General features: G+C 32.6%; 1 protein-coding gene across 1 annotated transcript in view; it reads left to right on the top strand.

The window, feature by feature from the left end:
• The window catches only part of LOC109108580 (pleckstrin homology domain-containing family G member 3-like), a 59,084-nt gene that overhangs the window by 36,734 nt on the left and 6,101 nt on the right, over positions 1-16,249 (top strand). The window contains 14 exon segments of the mRNA XM_042743142.1: positions 2,012-2,112; positions 3,293-3,362; positions 3,817-3,863; positions 4,990-5,140; positions 6,197-6,267; positions 6,269-6,302; positions 10,313-10,495; positions 11,234-11,326; positions 11,411-11,497; positions 12,516-12,549; positions 12,690-12,788; positions 12,882-12,914; positions 15,056-15,066; positions 15,534-15,860. Of these exon segments, the coding sequence (XP_042599076.1) occupies positions 2,012-2,112; positions 3,293-3,362; positions 3,817-3,863; positions 4,990-5,140; positions 6,197-6,267; positions 6,269-6,302; positions 10,313-10,495; positions 11,234-11,326; positions 11,411-11,497; positions 12,516-12,549; positions 12,690-12,788; positions 12,882-12,914; positions 15,056-15,066; positions 15,534-15,860 (1,341 nt within the window).

The raw sequence follows: 16,249 nt of genomic DNA, 5'->3' as shown, positions 1-16,249 counted from the left end.
GAGTTTGGCACTGGTCAATGTGAACTTCAGGAAAACGCCCAAATATGGTGATTCACACCGGCCTGATCTGACATCTGTTTGGGTGGAACTGGACGTTTTGTTGGTCGTTTAACTTTGCAAATGGACTCAGATTCTCACAAAGAGTGTCCACAAACAGACTCCGCTTCTTTTGCATTGATTATCTTCTAAAGCGTCTGTAGGTTGTGTGACAGAGACGTCATTTTATGTTATGAGCTGAATGTCCATGTGATGCTGTTGCATAATGGAGGCTCTCATGCAGAATATCTGCTCATTATGTTTGCGCCTCGGCCCTTGGGTGAAGGATGTTGAACTCCTCCCTGAGCTGCGGCGCTCTGATTCACAGCCAAACTTGGCAGTGGAGCAGTTTCCTAACATGAGCATTGGGCGGTGTGTGTTTGTGTTTGTGTGTGTGTGTGTGTGTGTGTGTGTGTGTGTGTGTGTGTGTGTGTGTGTGTGTGTGTGTGTGTGTGTGTTCATGCTTTCAGTGTGGCCTGCTAAACTCCAGCTTGATTTGGCCTGTTTGGAGCAGCACAGAACAGAGTTTTACGAAAAACTTTCAAGAACATGTTCAGATTAGAAATAAAACAGAAGTTTTTGGGGTGTTTTCATTTTGCAGTATCATGCAATTTTTATGCTTTAGTATAATGCAGATTTTGTTGCAATGTGGAGTTTCATACATTGTTAGTACTGCATTTATGCTGACTTTAAATAATAAATCACCGCATTGCATGCAAAGTTTACATGCATGTATGAGCTTTACTAAAAGCTTTCAGGAAATAATTTACTTAAAGAAAGTGAAGCCTGGCCATTTTAGCATTGACAATTTTCATTCCATTCTAATTATGCAAATATGCAAATAATAATCTGATTTTCATTTTTTCAATGTGGAATTTCATACATTGTTAGTACTGCTGACTTTATTGAAATACATTAATGCATTGCAATTATTGTGTCAGTTTTAGTTTTTAGTATTTCAAAATCAAAATCCACAACATCAATAACATTCAACTCTTAATATTAACAGGTAATATCAATATAATTTGAATTTTAACTATACCATTAGTACTAAATGGGATGGAGTAGCACAAAATTTATATGCGTGTGAGTTCTACCAAAAAAAAAAAAAAAAAAAAAAAATTAATTAAAGAAAGTGTTCCATTTAGAAATTATTGTAATGTGGAATTTCATACATTGTTAGTATACTGCATATATGCAGAGTTTAATTAATGAAATAAATCAATGCATTGGAATTATTGTTATTATTAGCAGAATTTAGTACTGTAGTAATACCATGGTACAGTGATGGTATCAGATGGTGATACTATAGTACTTTGCAGTGCAGAACAGATGCATGTGAGTTTTGCAAAAACTTTCAAGAACAAATATATATATAGTCTTTCATTATTGTGATGTGTGTTTTCATACATTGTTTCTACTGCTGGCTTTATGCTGTTTAATTAATGAAATGCATCAATGCATTGAAGTTAGTGTGTTAGTGTTGTTTGTCTTTAGTGTTATGGAGAATTTAGTTCCTCAATTTCATTCAGCTGTTCGCTTTACGAAGAAGTACTGCGGTAATACCATGGTACAGTGATGCTATCAGATGTAGTACCATGGTAGCTTGATTTATACCATGATACTGAATGATTAACCTGTTGGTATCCCATGAGATTTGCATGGTACGTCAAACAATACCACCATACTACCATTAAACATTTGCATTTGTCAGTGTAGTAAATGCAAAACAGAGACACAGATTCGATAAGAACCCTTATATGACAATATTGCGATTATTTTTGTATGATTGTTATTTATGTAAACTAGAAGACCAGTTCATTTGCAAGTCAAAATTATTATAGAGCGAGTGTGTAGGTTTCCTTCAGTTCTCTAGCGCCATCTGCTGGGCTGTTTACAGTATGAATCGAGATGGATAATAGTTTGCCATTGGTTGAGTTAGAAATAATATTTATTTTCCTTTTCCCATTTTCAGGATTATCTTGTGCACATCATTGACACCAGTGACCTTCCCATCAAACCAGAGCAAGTGTGTTCGCTGTTTGGGAATATTGAACACATTTACGAGTTCAACAGGTAAGATTCAACCATAATGACTTACTATGCATTTTTCATGCTTTATGCAATGCATACATGTACAGCAGTGTCAAGTCAGTATTGGCTGCTAAAAATGAGGTTGCACTGGAACATAAACGTCATGTAGTGTCATTTAGAGAGCTGATAACTCACCCACACATGCAAAAAGCATATTCAGACACCATCAATGGATTTATTCAGGACTGATCTACTGTTTAAACAGTGTATTTATTCATGCAAATGAGGAAGCAGCAGCTGTCAAGTGTCAGGTGTTCTCTGGCTTTAGATGTGGGACGTAAATAAACATGGTGGTTTGTTTTCGGTCAAGAGCCGGGCACATCGGTACACATGCTCACTTAATGCTCTTCACCGGTGTGTTTGAGCAGTTGCTCTTTAACAGCGCATGCTGACTAGTGCTGTGGCTCTTTAAAGGAGTAGTTCATCCAGAAATGTGCTCACCCTCAGGCCATCCAAGATTAGGATGAGTTTGTGTCTTCATCAGATTTGGAGAAATGTAGCATTGCATCAGTGTCTCATCAATGGATGCTCTGCAGTGAATGGGTGCCGTCAGAATGAGAGTCCAAACAGCTGATAAAAACATCACAATAATACACAAGTAATGTTAACTGATGGACTGGAGTGCTGTGGATTACTTGTGCATCATTTATCAGCTGTTTGGACTCTCATTCTGACGGCACCCATTCACCGCAGAGCATCCATTGCTGAGACACTGATGCAATGATAATATAATCCAGTATTTATTAAAAGTTTTTGTTCTGTTTATATTTAAAACCAGTTTTAATCAGTTGTTTAAACAGTCATTTTAATGCACCTCATTTAACCGGCTTCTGTTCTGTAAATGACTTTTATGTGCATCAAAAATGAACAATGCACAATGGACCGAAGCGAACCATTAATCAGAGCAAGTGTGTTGCTTTGAGTCCACTGTTCGTTTCCAGACTTCCTCTTTCTGCGTCTGATTGTGAGACTTCACGTGTTTATCATCACTCAGAACCAAACGCATGTTTGAGCATCTGACTGAATCATTTTTCATTTTTTAGTCAGGCATTACTGGGTTAAATGCATTCTGAAACCTTCATTTATCACTGTCAACTTTTCTTTATTAAAGTTTGTTTATGGTCACCGTTACTAATGCTAATGTATTCTATTCTCTTTGCAGTGAGTTATTACAGTCTTTAGACATGTGTGCCAGTGATCCTGTGGCCATCGCACGCTGCTTTGTGGACAAGGTACTAAATAAATACAAACTTTAAATGTGATCTTAAGTCTCTGGGGTATATTTGTAGCAATAGACAACAATACATTGAGTCAAAATTATAGATTTTTCTTTTATGCCAAAAATCATTAGGATATTAAGTAAAGATCATGTTCCATGAAGATATTTTGTAGATTTCCTACCGTAAATATATCAAAACTTAATTTTTGATTAGTAATATGCAGAACTTCATTTGAACAACTTTAAAGTTGATTTTCTCAATATTTAGATTTTTTTTACACCCTCAGATTTTCAAATAGTTATATCTCAGACAAATATTGTCCTCCTAACAAACCATACATCAATGGAAAGCTCATTTTATATGACTTTATGACCTTTATGGCTGGTTTTGTGGCCCAGGGTCTCAAATATGCCGTTTAGGATGCTCCTTTATAATACTGAATCATTTTCTCTCCTTTCCATTGCAGAGCGAGTATTTTGAGATCTACACGCAGTACTGTACAAACTACCCGAAGTAAGTGAAGCTCTGTGTTAAAAGGAGTGTGTTTGGGCCTCTGGTGCGAGCGAGCGCTGATGCATGTGACAGATTATTGCTCTGAGTCAGTAACGTCCTTCATAAACAGCATCAGACGGACAGTTTGAGTGACAGGCGCCTGCTGAGAGCGTCTACACACGAGGCCACATCAATCACTTGTAGTATCCATTTTATTAGTTCTTATATTTTATGTAAATTTTCTGGTTCATTTTCATATTAATTAAAATTGTAACTATTTTTGTCTTTTTATTAGTTTTTGCCTTTTTAATGTGTATATATTTTTGATCATTTTTATTGCAGTTATTAGTTATTTTAGTACATCAACTTAAACTTTGTGTCTTTTAAAACTAGCTGAAATAAAACAAGCTTATGGTTTTTTTTTTTTTTACTTATTGTGTGTATTATTATAGATTCAACATGACTGATGTTCAAGTGCCTCTGAAATTATCCTATTGAAACAAAATAAACTTTAACTGAAATAATTATTTTAATTTTAAGTAAAAAAAAAAAAATAAAAAAAAAAAAAAAAAAAAAAAAAAAAAAAAAAAAAAAAAAAAAAACAAAAAAAAAAAAACACATATTACGAAAATGAAAAATGAAACAAAATAAACTTTAACTGAAATAATTATTTTAATTTTAAGTTAAAGTTTATTTTGTTTCATTTTACGAAAATGATTTTTGAAATTGTTTTTTTTTTATTAAAAAAAAAACATATTTTATTTCAGCTAGTTGCCAAGACAGCATTTTTTCATTTTTATTTAGTTAAAAAAAAAAAAAAAAAAATAACAAAAACTAAAAGAAAAAAAAAAAAAAAAACAACAACAAAATAAAAAAAAACCAAAAAAACAACAACAAAATTACTAAAACTACAATTAAAATGAAAACAAAGTACAAAAAATAAAAACTAAGTCAAAATAGTAATAAAACTATGATATTGTCTCAGAAATAATAAAAAAAATCAGAGGCTAACTTTCAACATCATTTTTGATGCATAAATTCTAATACATTAGTGTTGTGATTGTTTCTCTTAATTGAGTCTCTTCACAGACTAACCTGTTCATCTGTGTGTGTGTGTGTGTGTGTGTGTGTGTGTGTGTGTGTGTAGTTCGGTGGCGGTGTTGACAGACTGTCTGAGGAATAAAACTCTGGCCAAGTTCTTCAGGGATCGGCAGGCTTCGCTCAAGCGCTCTCTTCCGTTGGGTTCTTATCTGCTCAAACCGGTTCAGAGGATCCTCAAATATCACCTGCTGCTTCAGGTGCGAACACTGAACATCTGACAGAACCACTCAGGAATACTTATCTGTGGAAAGAGAGAGCATAAGTTATCTTTTATAATGACTTCTGTAATGCAAACATTCAGCGGGAAATTATATTGGATGGTGCTTTTATTGTTGTTTGTTCATGATTATTAGTTAATATAATTTTGCATAGTCCTGGGTACCAGGGGTATTATAATTAACTGAAACTATAAAACCTATCAGTTAATTAATAAATAGTTGCACATGCATACACACACACATTTTGTTACTGACTGAAATGCAATAAAATATAAAACAACATAAACATATTTTATTTCACATGTTTTCCATTTTTATTTAGTTTGACTTAATGTACGAAAATAATTTAAAATAAAACTCTAAACATAAAACTATATTGACAATTATATATATATAAAAAAAACTTAATAAAAATGAGAAACACACGACAAAGTTATCAGAACTTTAATTACATTTAAATTAAAATTGAAAAATATAAAAATAAGAAAAATTCAAAAGCATCTTATGTATATATAAATGCATACATATACAGTATATATTTTGAAAATATTTACATGTATACACATGTATTTGATATTTAAATATAATTAATAAATAAAAATAACGTATTTTTCTTAAATACATGCATGCGTGTGCTTGCATTTATATATACTTTATAAATACACACACACATTATGTAAACAAAAACTTTTATTTTGAATGCAATTAATTGTTTGACAGCACTATATGACATGCAGCTAAACACATAAAAATTCATATTATTAGTGTGTATTTTATTTTTAATGTTTTTATTTTAAAATTATTTCTCTATTTTAATGAAAAATTTTTACCAAAAACCCCAATCTGGGAAATCCTGCTCTATAGCAACACAGTGATGCATTGTGCAAAATAGATTTTGATTGCACGTTCAAATCAGTTTACGTAGTTCAAAAGTCTTGTTATTCCTCATATCATCTTCAGATGGAGTTTTTGTGAATATAGTGCAGTGTGTTGCGGTGGTGTTGAGTCAGTGACTGTGTTTTTGCTTTTCTGAAGGAAATCGCCAAGCACTTCGACCCCGAGGAGGACGGGTACGACGTCCTGATCCACCCCATACACAAAATAAACGAAGACAAAACACAAACAAACCACAAGAATTCAGGTCTGTGTTACCAGCAACACACTGGAGGAACAGATATCAGAACGCAGGCAGTTCATCAAGACTAACGGTGCAGGCAAGTTAATCAAGACTAATTCGGATTTCGATTAAACCCTCCAATTATGTAAAAAAAACAATAATCGAGATAAAAATTATTAATTGATGCACCATATACGCCCCCGATTTTGCAGCGCTGCGCTTTCGTTCTACATTGCTATTTCAATTTCCCGTGCAATAGTCTGTAAATATCATCGACAGCCTGTGACATTTGCAAAATGGGCCGTGCTTGATTTATCGAATATAAGTGATATTTATTAACATGTTTTTAAAAGCAGTGTGAAAGTGAACTGGCGCTGCTCCTCAGCATTTAGACAACTGTGAAAAAGCTAGGACGTAGTGTCATGACGTCATGATAGTTTAGAAATCATTTAATAGCGGTTTTGAAGCTCAAAGTGTGCAGAGCGGGCCGGCTGGCTTATCTATTTTTCCAGAACATGCGCGGACTACTCCCGGATAAATCGAAACTATGTGGCAAAAAAAGCGGGAGTGGTTTGCTGAAGCCATGCCCACCCTAAGCGCGACGGCATTGTCAGCCGCGCCAATCCTACCTGTACACTCAAGTGATAGGGGGCAGTTAATTATGCAGAACTTTAAGGCTTAATAATTTAATAAACGATAATACGTTATAAAAAAAATTCACCCCCTCACAGTTGTCATGAAGGGCAAAATTAGAACATAGGACCAAAATCATTTTTTGAACCAGGCGTGTACTGAAATTTTTTTTTATTTTGAATAAGTGGGTTCTTATTTAACTGGGGAGTCATGGAACGGACCCCTTTGCAGCCAGCCTCAATGCGGCCAGTCGATGAATACAGTTTTAGTCACTTCCTTATTGGCTTCATGAGGAGAGAGCGCAAGGTTTAGCATGCTCGTCCTCAGCAAGAGATAAGCGCTCAGAGACAGAACAGAACACGGACATTTTAAAGTCATCTTTTAGCTCAAGGTGCACGCCTAAACGGTTTAAGTACATGCAAAAAAAAATTATTCATGTATACCTTCGTGCTGTCATGTTGATAAATGAATGTAAAGAGTTGAGAATGAAAATACTTCGTTCAAACGTAATTTGGATCCGTGCGGTCTCTTAAAGTGACAGCGGGCTATATTTTATTTTAATATTTGATTATTAATATTTCTGCAGTAGCTGTACCACGCTACATGAACCTTTTCATATAAACTGCAATAATTACAAAACTAAAGCCAAACTTAAACCAGAAATGAGACATTAATAATAAATGGTATAGTGAATAAATTAAATAATCATACTGCTTGAGACTTGCATAAAAAACATTAAAGCACACAGTTTTGTTTAATTTGTATCTTTTTATTCTAATTGTATTTGTGCCTTTGCTTTTATATATATGGACAGTGTATATTATTTTCAGTAATTTTGAGGACTTTTTGTTTGTTTGAAATTCCGCTGGTCTCTACAATGTAGGTGTCATAGCAACCGTATTTACAGGAAATACATGTTTGATATGTATCACTGTCTTTAAAATAAATACTCATATAAAGTTTTTGTTCATATGGCCCCCTCATGATCGTGTTAAATAATCGTGATTACAGTATTGACAAAAATAATTTCGTGATTATGATTTTTGCCATAATTGAGCAGCCCTAGAACAGATATCAGAAATGCAGGCAATTCATCAAGACTAACTGCAAACAGGGTTACTATAGTTAACCACAATGACTTCGTAAAAAAAAAAAAACTTACTCAAAATTATTTAAAAAACTATATATATATATATATGATATAATATATAATATATCACAATATATAAGTTTTTTTTTTTTCTTTTTTTTTTTTTTTTTACTTAATACCAATGGCTAAAACACACAAATTTGGCTAAATGGTGAAACTGAAACAAAAATGTTAAAATTAGTTAAACGTGATTTTCTAAAAATAACTAAAAGTAAAACTGAAACAAAATTTTCTTGTAGTTGCCAAGGCAACATTTCTCATTTTCATTTAGTTAAACGTGATTTTCTAAAAATAACTAAAAGTAAAACTGAAACAAAAATGAATAAAAAAAAAAAAACTCTTAAAAAAAAAACAAAAACAAAAATTAAAAATAAAAACTAAAACAAATATATTATTAAAAACTATTAGGGCTGTCAATAATAGTATTTCAGGGATACTAAAATAACACTATGAAATGAAGAAATGTTTTTATTGCTGCTCTTGTCAAAGGGTTTGCTTTAATCAGGATGTGATTAGTGAGAGTATTAATTCTGTACGAGTGGAGTTAAGAGTAATATTGTTCCCTGACGTACTTTACTCCTCTCACAGTGGTAATGTTGTTTATCATGCACTAATGACACATTAATGGATGGAATATGACTGTATTCAGTTTCTGATGTTGATGAGCGTCATGCACATACGTACATTATCATACTCTTTGATTAATTCTAGTCTGAAGTCCTGACTCATGAGCTGGAGGATCTGTTCATTAATGATCCCTGATTCATGATTCAATTACTGCACACGATCAGCCAACAACTGACACCAACCTCTTCTGTTCTATTCTGTCCTATCCTATTTCTATTCTATCCTATGCTTTTCTATCCTGTTCTGTTCTGTTTTATTCTGTTCTGTTCCATTCTGTTTTATTCTATTCTATACTGTTCTGTTCTATTTTATTCTGTTCTGTTCCATTCTGTTTTATTCTATTCTATACTGTTCTGTTCTATTCTATGCTATCCTGTTCTGTTCTATTCTAAAATATATATGCTATGCTGTTCTATCCTGTTCTCTTTTGTTTCATTCTTTTCTATTCTATTCTATCCTATTTTATTCTGTCCTGTTCTCTTCTGTTCTGCTCTGTTCTATCCTGCTCTATTCTATCCCATTCTATTCTATCCTATTTTATTCTGTCCTGTTATCTTTGGTTCTGTTCTGTTCTATCCTGCTCTATTCTGTCCAATTCTATTCTGTCCTATCATATCCTATCCTGTTCTATTCTGACATACCTGTGCTAATCTATTCTATCCTCTTCTGTTCTATGTTATTCTATTCTATTCTATTCTATTCTATTCTATTCTATTCTATTCTATTCTTATCTGTTCCATTCTGATTTATTTTATGCTATTCTATCCAATCCTATCCTATGCCATTCTATCCTGTTCCATTCTGTTTTGTCCTATTCTATCCTATTCTGTTCTGCCCTACCCTAATTTATTTTATTCTGTTCTATTCTATGCAATTATTTTATCCTGTTCTGTTCTATTCTATCATACGTATGCTAATCTATTCTATCCTCTTCTGTTCTGTTTTATGCTATTCTGTTCTATTCTATTCTTATGTGTTCCATTCTGATTTATTTTATGCTATTCTATCCAATCATATTCCATTCTATCCTGTTCGATTTTGTTTTGTTTTATTCGACCCTATTCTGTTATGTCCTACCTTAATTAATTCTATTCTGTTCTATTCTATGCAATTCTGTTCTATTCTATTCTAATATACCTTTGCTAATCTATTGTCCTCTTCTGTGCTATTTTATGTTATTCTATTCTATTCTTACCTGTTCCATTCTGATTTATTTTATGCTATTCTATCCAATCCAATCATATGCCATTCTATCCTGTTCCATTCTGTTTTGTTTTGTCCTATTCTATCCTATTCTGTTCTGCCCTACCCTGATTTATTCTATTCTGTTCTATTCTATGCAATTCTATTATTTTCTATTCTATTCTAATATACCTATGCTAATCTATTCTATCCTCTTCTGTTCTGTTTTATTCTGTTCTGTTCTGTTCTATTCTATTCTATTCTATTCTATTCTATTCTATTCTATTCTATTCTATTCTTACCTGTTCCATTCTGATTTATTTTATGCTATTCTATCCTGTTCCATTCTGTTTTGTTTTGTTCTATTCTATCCTATTCTGTTCTGTCCTACCCTAATTTATTCTATTCTATGCTGTTCTATTCTATTCTATTGTGCACACAGGAGATCCAGTCTCTGCTCATAAACTGGAATGGTCCGGATCTGACCACATACGGCGAGCTGGTTCTGGAAGGAACGTTTCACGTCCACCGCGCTAAAAACGAGAGAACCCTCTTCCTGTTCGATAAGATGCTGCTCATCACCAGGAAACGAGGGGAACTTTACGTCTACAAGACTCACATCTCGGTATATGATGTCATTCATTCTGAGACATTCATTCTGTTATTTAGACCAGGGATTCCTAAACCTTTTTATAAGCCAAAACACTATGACATAAAATATTCTCTTGAAGTCCCCCTGAGATTTAAAGTTAACATTTCAGTGATGTAACAACACGTTCACATTCACAGTTCACGGCTGGTTAATGCTCACATGACATGCAGGTAAACAAAATATTCGATTATTTTATTAAGTGTGTTTATTATTTGTTGTTGGGTTTATTTTAAATGTATTTATTTGTTTCTATTTTACATTTTTATTATTTTATTAATTTTTATTTAAAAAAAATAATTATTTATTTCCTTTATTTACATTTGTTATTTTTTTATTCATGTTTTTAAACTTTTTTATTTAAAAATTAATATTTTATTTAATTTTACACACATTATTTAATTCAAAAACATATTTAATTTATAATGAATTAATTATTAGCATTTCATTCATTCATGAACCCCCTGCGTTTCCTTAACAAACCCCAGTTTGAGAGCCTGATTTAGACCATTATCTCCTTTCATTCTCAGATATTGTCAGATATATCCTCATCTGGACAAAAGCTTTTCCCACTATTATCGGTTCTTTATTGCTTTTGTAAAAATAATATCTGATTGAGCTCTATACAGAACCATTCTACCATCTAGTAAGTCAAACAACAAAAGATTTGAATTCAGAAAAACATGTTGTTTGTGCTGTTTTGCTTGTGTTCAGTGTTCCACACTGATGCTGATAGAAAGTGCCAAAGACTCGCTGCGCTTCAGCGTGACGCATTACAAGCAGCCCAAGCAGCCGCACACGGTTCAGGTGAGTTTGAGATCACGGCCCACAGATGACCCGTTCAGCCTGTTTGTTGTGTTTGCTTTAATCAGATGTCATTGTGTGTCTCAGGCCAGAACGGTGGAAGAGAAGAAACTGTGGGCTCATCACATAAAGAGACTCATTCTGGAGAACCATCACGCCGTTATACCGCAGAAAGTACGTACAGTAACCGGTCCACAAAGGTCTGTCTTTGTCTTTGACCGGGGATTCCTTAACGTTTTCATCAGCCAAACCCCTTTTAACTTATTTATACTTAATATTTCAGTGATTTAATAACACATTCACAGTTCTGTGATGTTTGTTAATACTCATATGGTATGCAATGAAACAATTAAAATACTTTTTATTTATGTTTTGTTTGTTTTTATTTAAGAAGTTATTTATTTTCATTTGTTTCATTTTGATTTTTTTTTTACATTTGTATTTCATTCATTTTAGTGATTTATTTTGATTGTAAAATGAAAAAGGCTTTCAAATAAAAACATTTTTGCTACTTTATTCATTTTAGTAACTCTTTAGTTTTTTTTTTTTTTGAAAATTTATTTATTTTCATTTGACTTTATTATTATTATTATTATTATTATTATTATTCTTTTCATTTTTATTAAGTGCTTTATTTTGGTTGTTTTTATTTTAAAATTGTTTATTTTCATTTTACATTTCTATTGACATTTTATTATATTAATTTTTATAAGCATTTCATTTAGATTATTTTGTTCATTTTACATTTTTTATTATTTAATTATTTTAATAATCATTTCATTTTGATTTGTTTTAATTTTTTTAATTATTTATTTTCATTTTAAATTTCTGTTGTTTTCTTTTTAGTGTTTTTCCTTGATTGTAAAATAAACATGAAGTAAAAAATTTACTTGAAATTTTTTTATATATTTTTTATTATTTTTAGTAAGTGATTTTTTTATTTTGATATATTTTTTAATTTTGAAATTATATTTTCCCATTTTTATTATTTTATTAATTTTTAGTAAGCATTTTCTTTGTTTTTAAAATATTCATTCTCAATTAACATTTTTTTAATTCATTTTATTTATTCATTTTTATTAATTTCATGTATTATTTTTTATATTTCAGAAAATACGGTCTACTTTAAAACATGAATGTTTCTCTCAATCAGCAATTCTATAATTAACATTTTCATGTTAATTGTTCTCAGGCCAAAGATGCAATCCTGGACATGGACTCGACATGTAAGTTGTGTTTAGATTGATTTTCAAACAAGGTGCTTCAGTGAATGACTTGTTTTTGTAGCAAAATGACTTTTGAAACACTAGAACTCTTATAAAAACTGCTTCAGAAGCTGCTGTTCTGTTGTTTCTTCTCGGTTCAGGTCCAGTGAAGTACCGCTACAGTCCGGACAGGCTGAAGAAAGCGGCGTCCTGTCAAAATGACGATTTCTCCGGTGTGTTACAGGAACGGAGACGCTCTGGTGTGTGAATCTGTCTCTTCACTCGTATAAATGAAAGCTCAAACTAAATATAATTGTTTATGTTCTGATCTTGTCCTCGTTTTTCTTTGACAGAACCGGGTAAACGAACTATACAAAGCACTAAAGGTAATGACTTTATCTTGTTGCTTTATGGTTTATGCATTGGGACACAAAAGTCTGAGATCGAATCACATTCAAACTTGGAAATATGCAAAAAGTTATGTTTTCTAAACATTTAAAACACAAAGTCTGAGAAAATTAAGCTGAAATATATCATATAATGCGCTATTTCTCAACAGCTAAACAAATGCAAGTAAATGAATGTCACTGATCTTGTGATTCTGTATTCAGACAGTCAGATTTTCTTGCTTTCACTGAATTTTAAGATGCTCAGATCATGTTCATCAGGATTTGTTCCTGTTCATGCTGCCGTCATTAAAGCAAAATGGATGCACAAAACAAAAATGCATTTCATTTTAACAAAATTAAGTTTTATCATGATAATGAAGTTTCTGACCTGCTGTCTTAGCAAATATATTATTTTTATCAAAATAATTTAATCAATTTTACATTTTAAAAATCATTTTTAATAATATTTGTATTAACTTTAACACATTAAAACACACCAAAAATCAATATCAAATAAATAATGAAATGATGATTATTAGAGAAATTTTATAATTAAATTATATATATATATATATATATATATATGTGTGTGTGTGGTGTGTGTGTGTAGTTTTCTGACATTGCTGTATTAGCAAATATGTACATGTTTAAAATATTTTTTAAATATTCATTTAAATAATATTTTATGAACTTCAACAAATTAAAACAACAACAATCAATATAAAATAAATAAGAAAATAAAATATAATGATAATAATCATGCAATAATTATATATATATATATATATATATATGTAGTTTATTTATAGTTTTTATAAAATGCATATATATATATATATATATATATATATATATATATATATATATATATATATTCTATATATATATATATATATATATATATGCATTTTGCAGTATATGTACAGTATATGCATTTCATAAAATAAATGCAGAACAAAATAAATGCAAAAAAATGTATAGGATTTTGTCTTTATTCTCTTTATGTAGTTTTGATTGACTGACTGATTAAAGAAGCGCTGTTAAACAAAAGATCAGATATACCGCTTATCAGATCGCTGTCATCTTGGCCTCACGGCAGGTGCGTGCTGTTTGTTTCCGCTCGTGTGGGAGACACGTGTCCCGTATGTTCTGCGCTGCCCGCTTTAGCATCAAAGCCACTTCGACTCGACTCGTCCCTCCTGTGTCAGATCAAAGGCCACAGCCCCGATCCTCTGCCCGCACACATAATGATGTTAATTATGAAGCCCATCAGCCGCAGGCTTTGTCATGCGCCAGTTCCTTTCAGTCCACAAACCTGTTTTTGGCTCGCTGTCAGCACTAGTGCATTATGCATTCTGATTGGGAGAAAATGAAGAGAAAAGCCAAGCCGTTCCATCTATTCTCCCTTCCTCTCTCACACACACTCTGTCATGCCGTTTTATCACCCTTCAAATTAAGTTGTCATTTCCAACCACAGCTTTTCCTGTTCCTGTCTTGGAAATCAGCAGGGAGTGTCCAAGCTCTCTCAAGTAGCCGTATAGCATGCATTTCATTGCCAGTTGATTTAATTATCTTTGCACAGACCTGGCAGAGCACACACATTTATAATACTGTGTTATGTGCAGCCAGAATATAAAAATGCATCATGTTTGCTAAATGAAATCCAACTTTCGTACTCATTTTGGGGTGCTGATTTTAAAAAGTGCTGTTTCGTTGTAGCATGTCAGACTTATTCACAAAATATGGTGCTTTTTGTTGAATTTTTGCTTTTTACAACCACTTTTGCAGTGAAGATGCCTTGTACTAACCTTTAATCAACAGAAAAACACCACAAACACATGATTCCAATGTTTATATGAGCCAGATTACAATGATTTGATCAAGTCTCAGCCCATTTTCACATTATTTTATGCCTAATCATGAATTTTTTTTTTTTTTGCACTTTGCAAATTAAACAATATATTTCAAATACTGCTTTTCGAAATTTTGACATTTCACTGCTTTTGTTATTTTGATAAGTGCATTAAAAATCCCATTTGAAATGCATCTGAAGATAACCTGTTGTTAAATTGTTATATTAATAACATTTCATTTATCTTTGTCTTTGCATCATCTTAATCATCCATGGCATCACACAGGCACGCTTAAGGTAAGATCTTTACATTCACTCTCCATTGCAAGCTTTTTACATTAAGTAAAAGAAACAGCTTAAACTTGCATTAAAGTGTATGCATTTAGCAGATGCTTTTATCCAAAAAGAGGAACGAGAGCAATTAGTCAAATGCATTTACAGTACACTGAATCACATTCATAAGAAAAAATGTTGTGCATTTTATTTTATAAATGCTATTCCAAACTTAATGCATGCAAAATCTTTATTGTCTATCCTCATAAGGTGGAAAACTGTCTTTAGACAAAGGCTCAACAAACAATGCAAAACAATTTAGCATCAAATATAAACAAAAATGTTGCATAGAACCAACACAACTCTTGAAAACCTATAGAATTCATCTAAAATTTATATTTAAAATGCTTGAAAAGGTGCCAGTTTTGTTATAGAAATTAGCTTTTTCATAAACGCCCATTGACATCCCATGACTTTTCTATGGCGTCCAGCATGCAGACAGCGAAGGTACTCTATTAGTGGATAAAGACCATCTTTCCATGCTGCCCACAACTGTGAGCTCAAACCCAGAACTCAAGACTGCTGAACCTGGAATGATTCAGTTCGGACAAGATCATAAATCCAGCACAGGGTCGCTGGATGACAGTAGGCTTGAAGAGAAAGCAAAGAGCACAGAGGACACAACAGGAGGAGATTATGGAGAGGAGGAAGATCTGATGGGAGTCGAGCAGGTATCAGACTTTGCCAGTTCAGTGTTGGCTGCCATCTCCTGCTGGCGTTATAGGGCCAAGGCTTTGCTTTTCGATCAGATCACCACGGTGAGGGTCACCTATCGCTTTCTGTTTCACGTCCATAACCTGGCGGCCGCCTCAGTGCAATCTGTCAATCACATCCCATCTGCTGCATGCTGAGATCTATTTCTACTTTTGCACCCACAGATCTGATGCTCGAATGCTGTTGACGTGTGATGAATCATTGCATGGACATAACTGCATGCATGGCCACTAATCATACATAAACACTTTTCTCAATGGACACTTGACCTACAAATTGAATGCCATCTTCAAAATCTGATTTTCAAAACATTTATCACTGATTCTTTGGGAGTTGGGACAAAACAGGCTGTAGGTCTGATGGCATTTTTCTACCTAAATGCATGTTTCTGCAACACTCGATTTCTCAGTTATGTCTGATACAGAAATTAATG

This window comes from Cyprinus carpio, chromosome B17 (assembly GCF_018340385.1).
Source record: "Cyprinus carpio isolate SPL01 chromosome B17, ASM1834038v1, whole genome shotgun sequence".
Taxonomy (NCBI): Eukaryota; Metazoa; Chordata; class Actinopteri; order Cypriniformes; family Cyprinidae; genus Cyprinus; species Cyprinus carpio.
The sequence above is the reverse complement of the archived record's forward strand: the minus strand, read 5'-3'. Positions and strand labels throughout refer to the sequence as shown.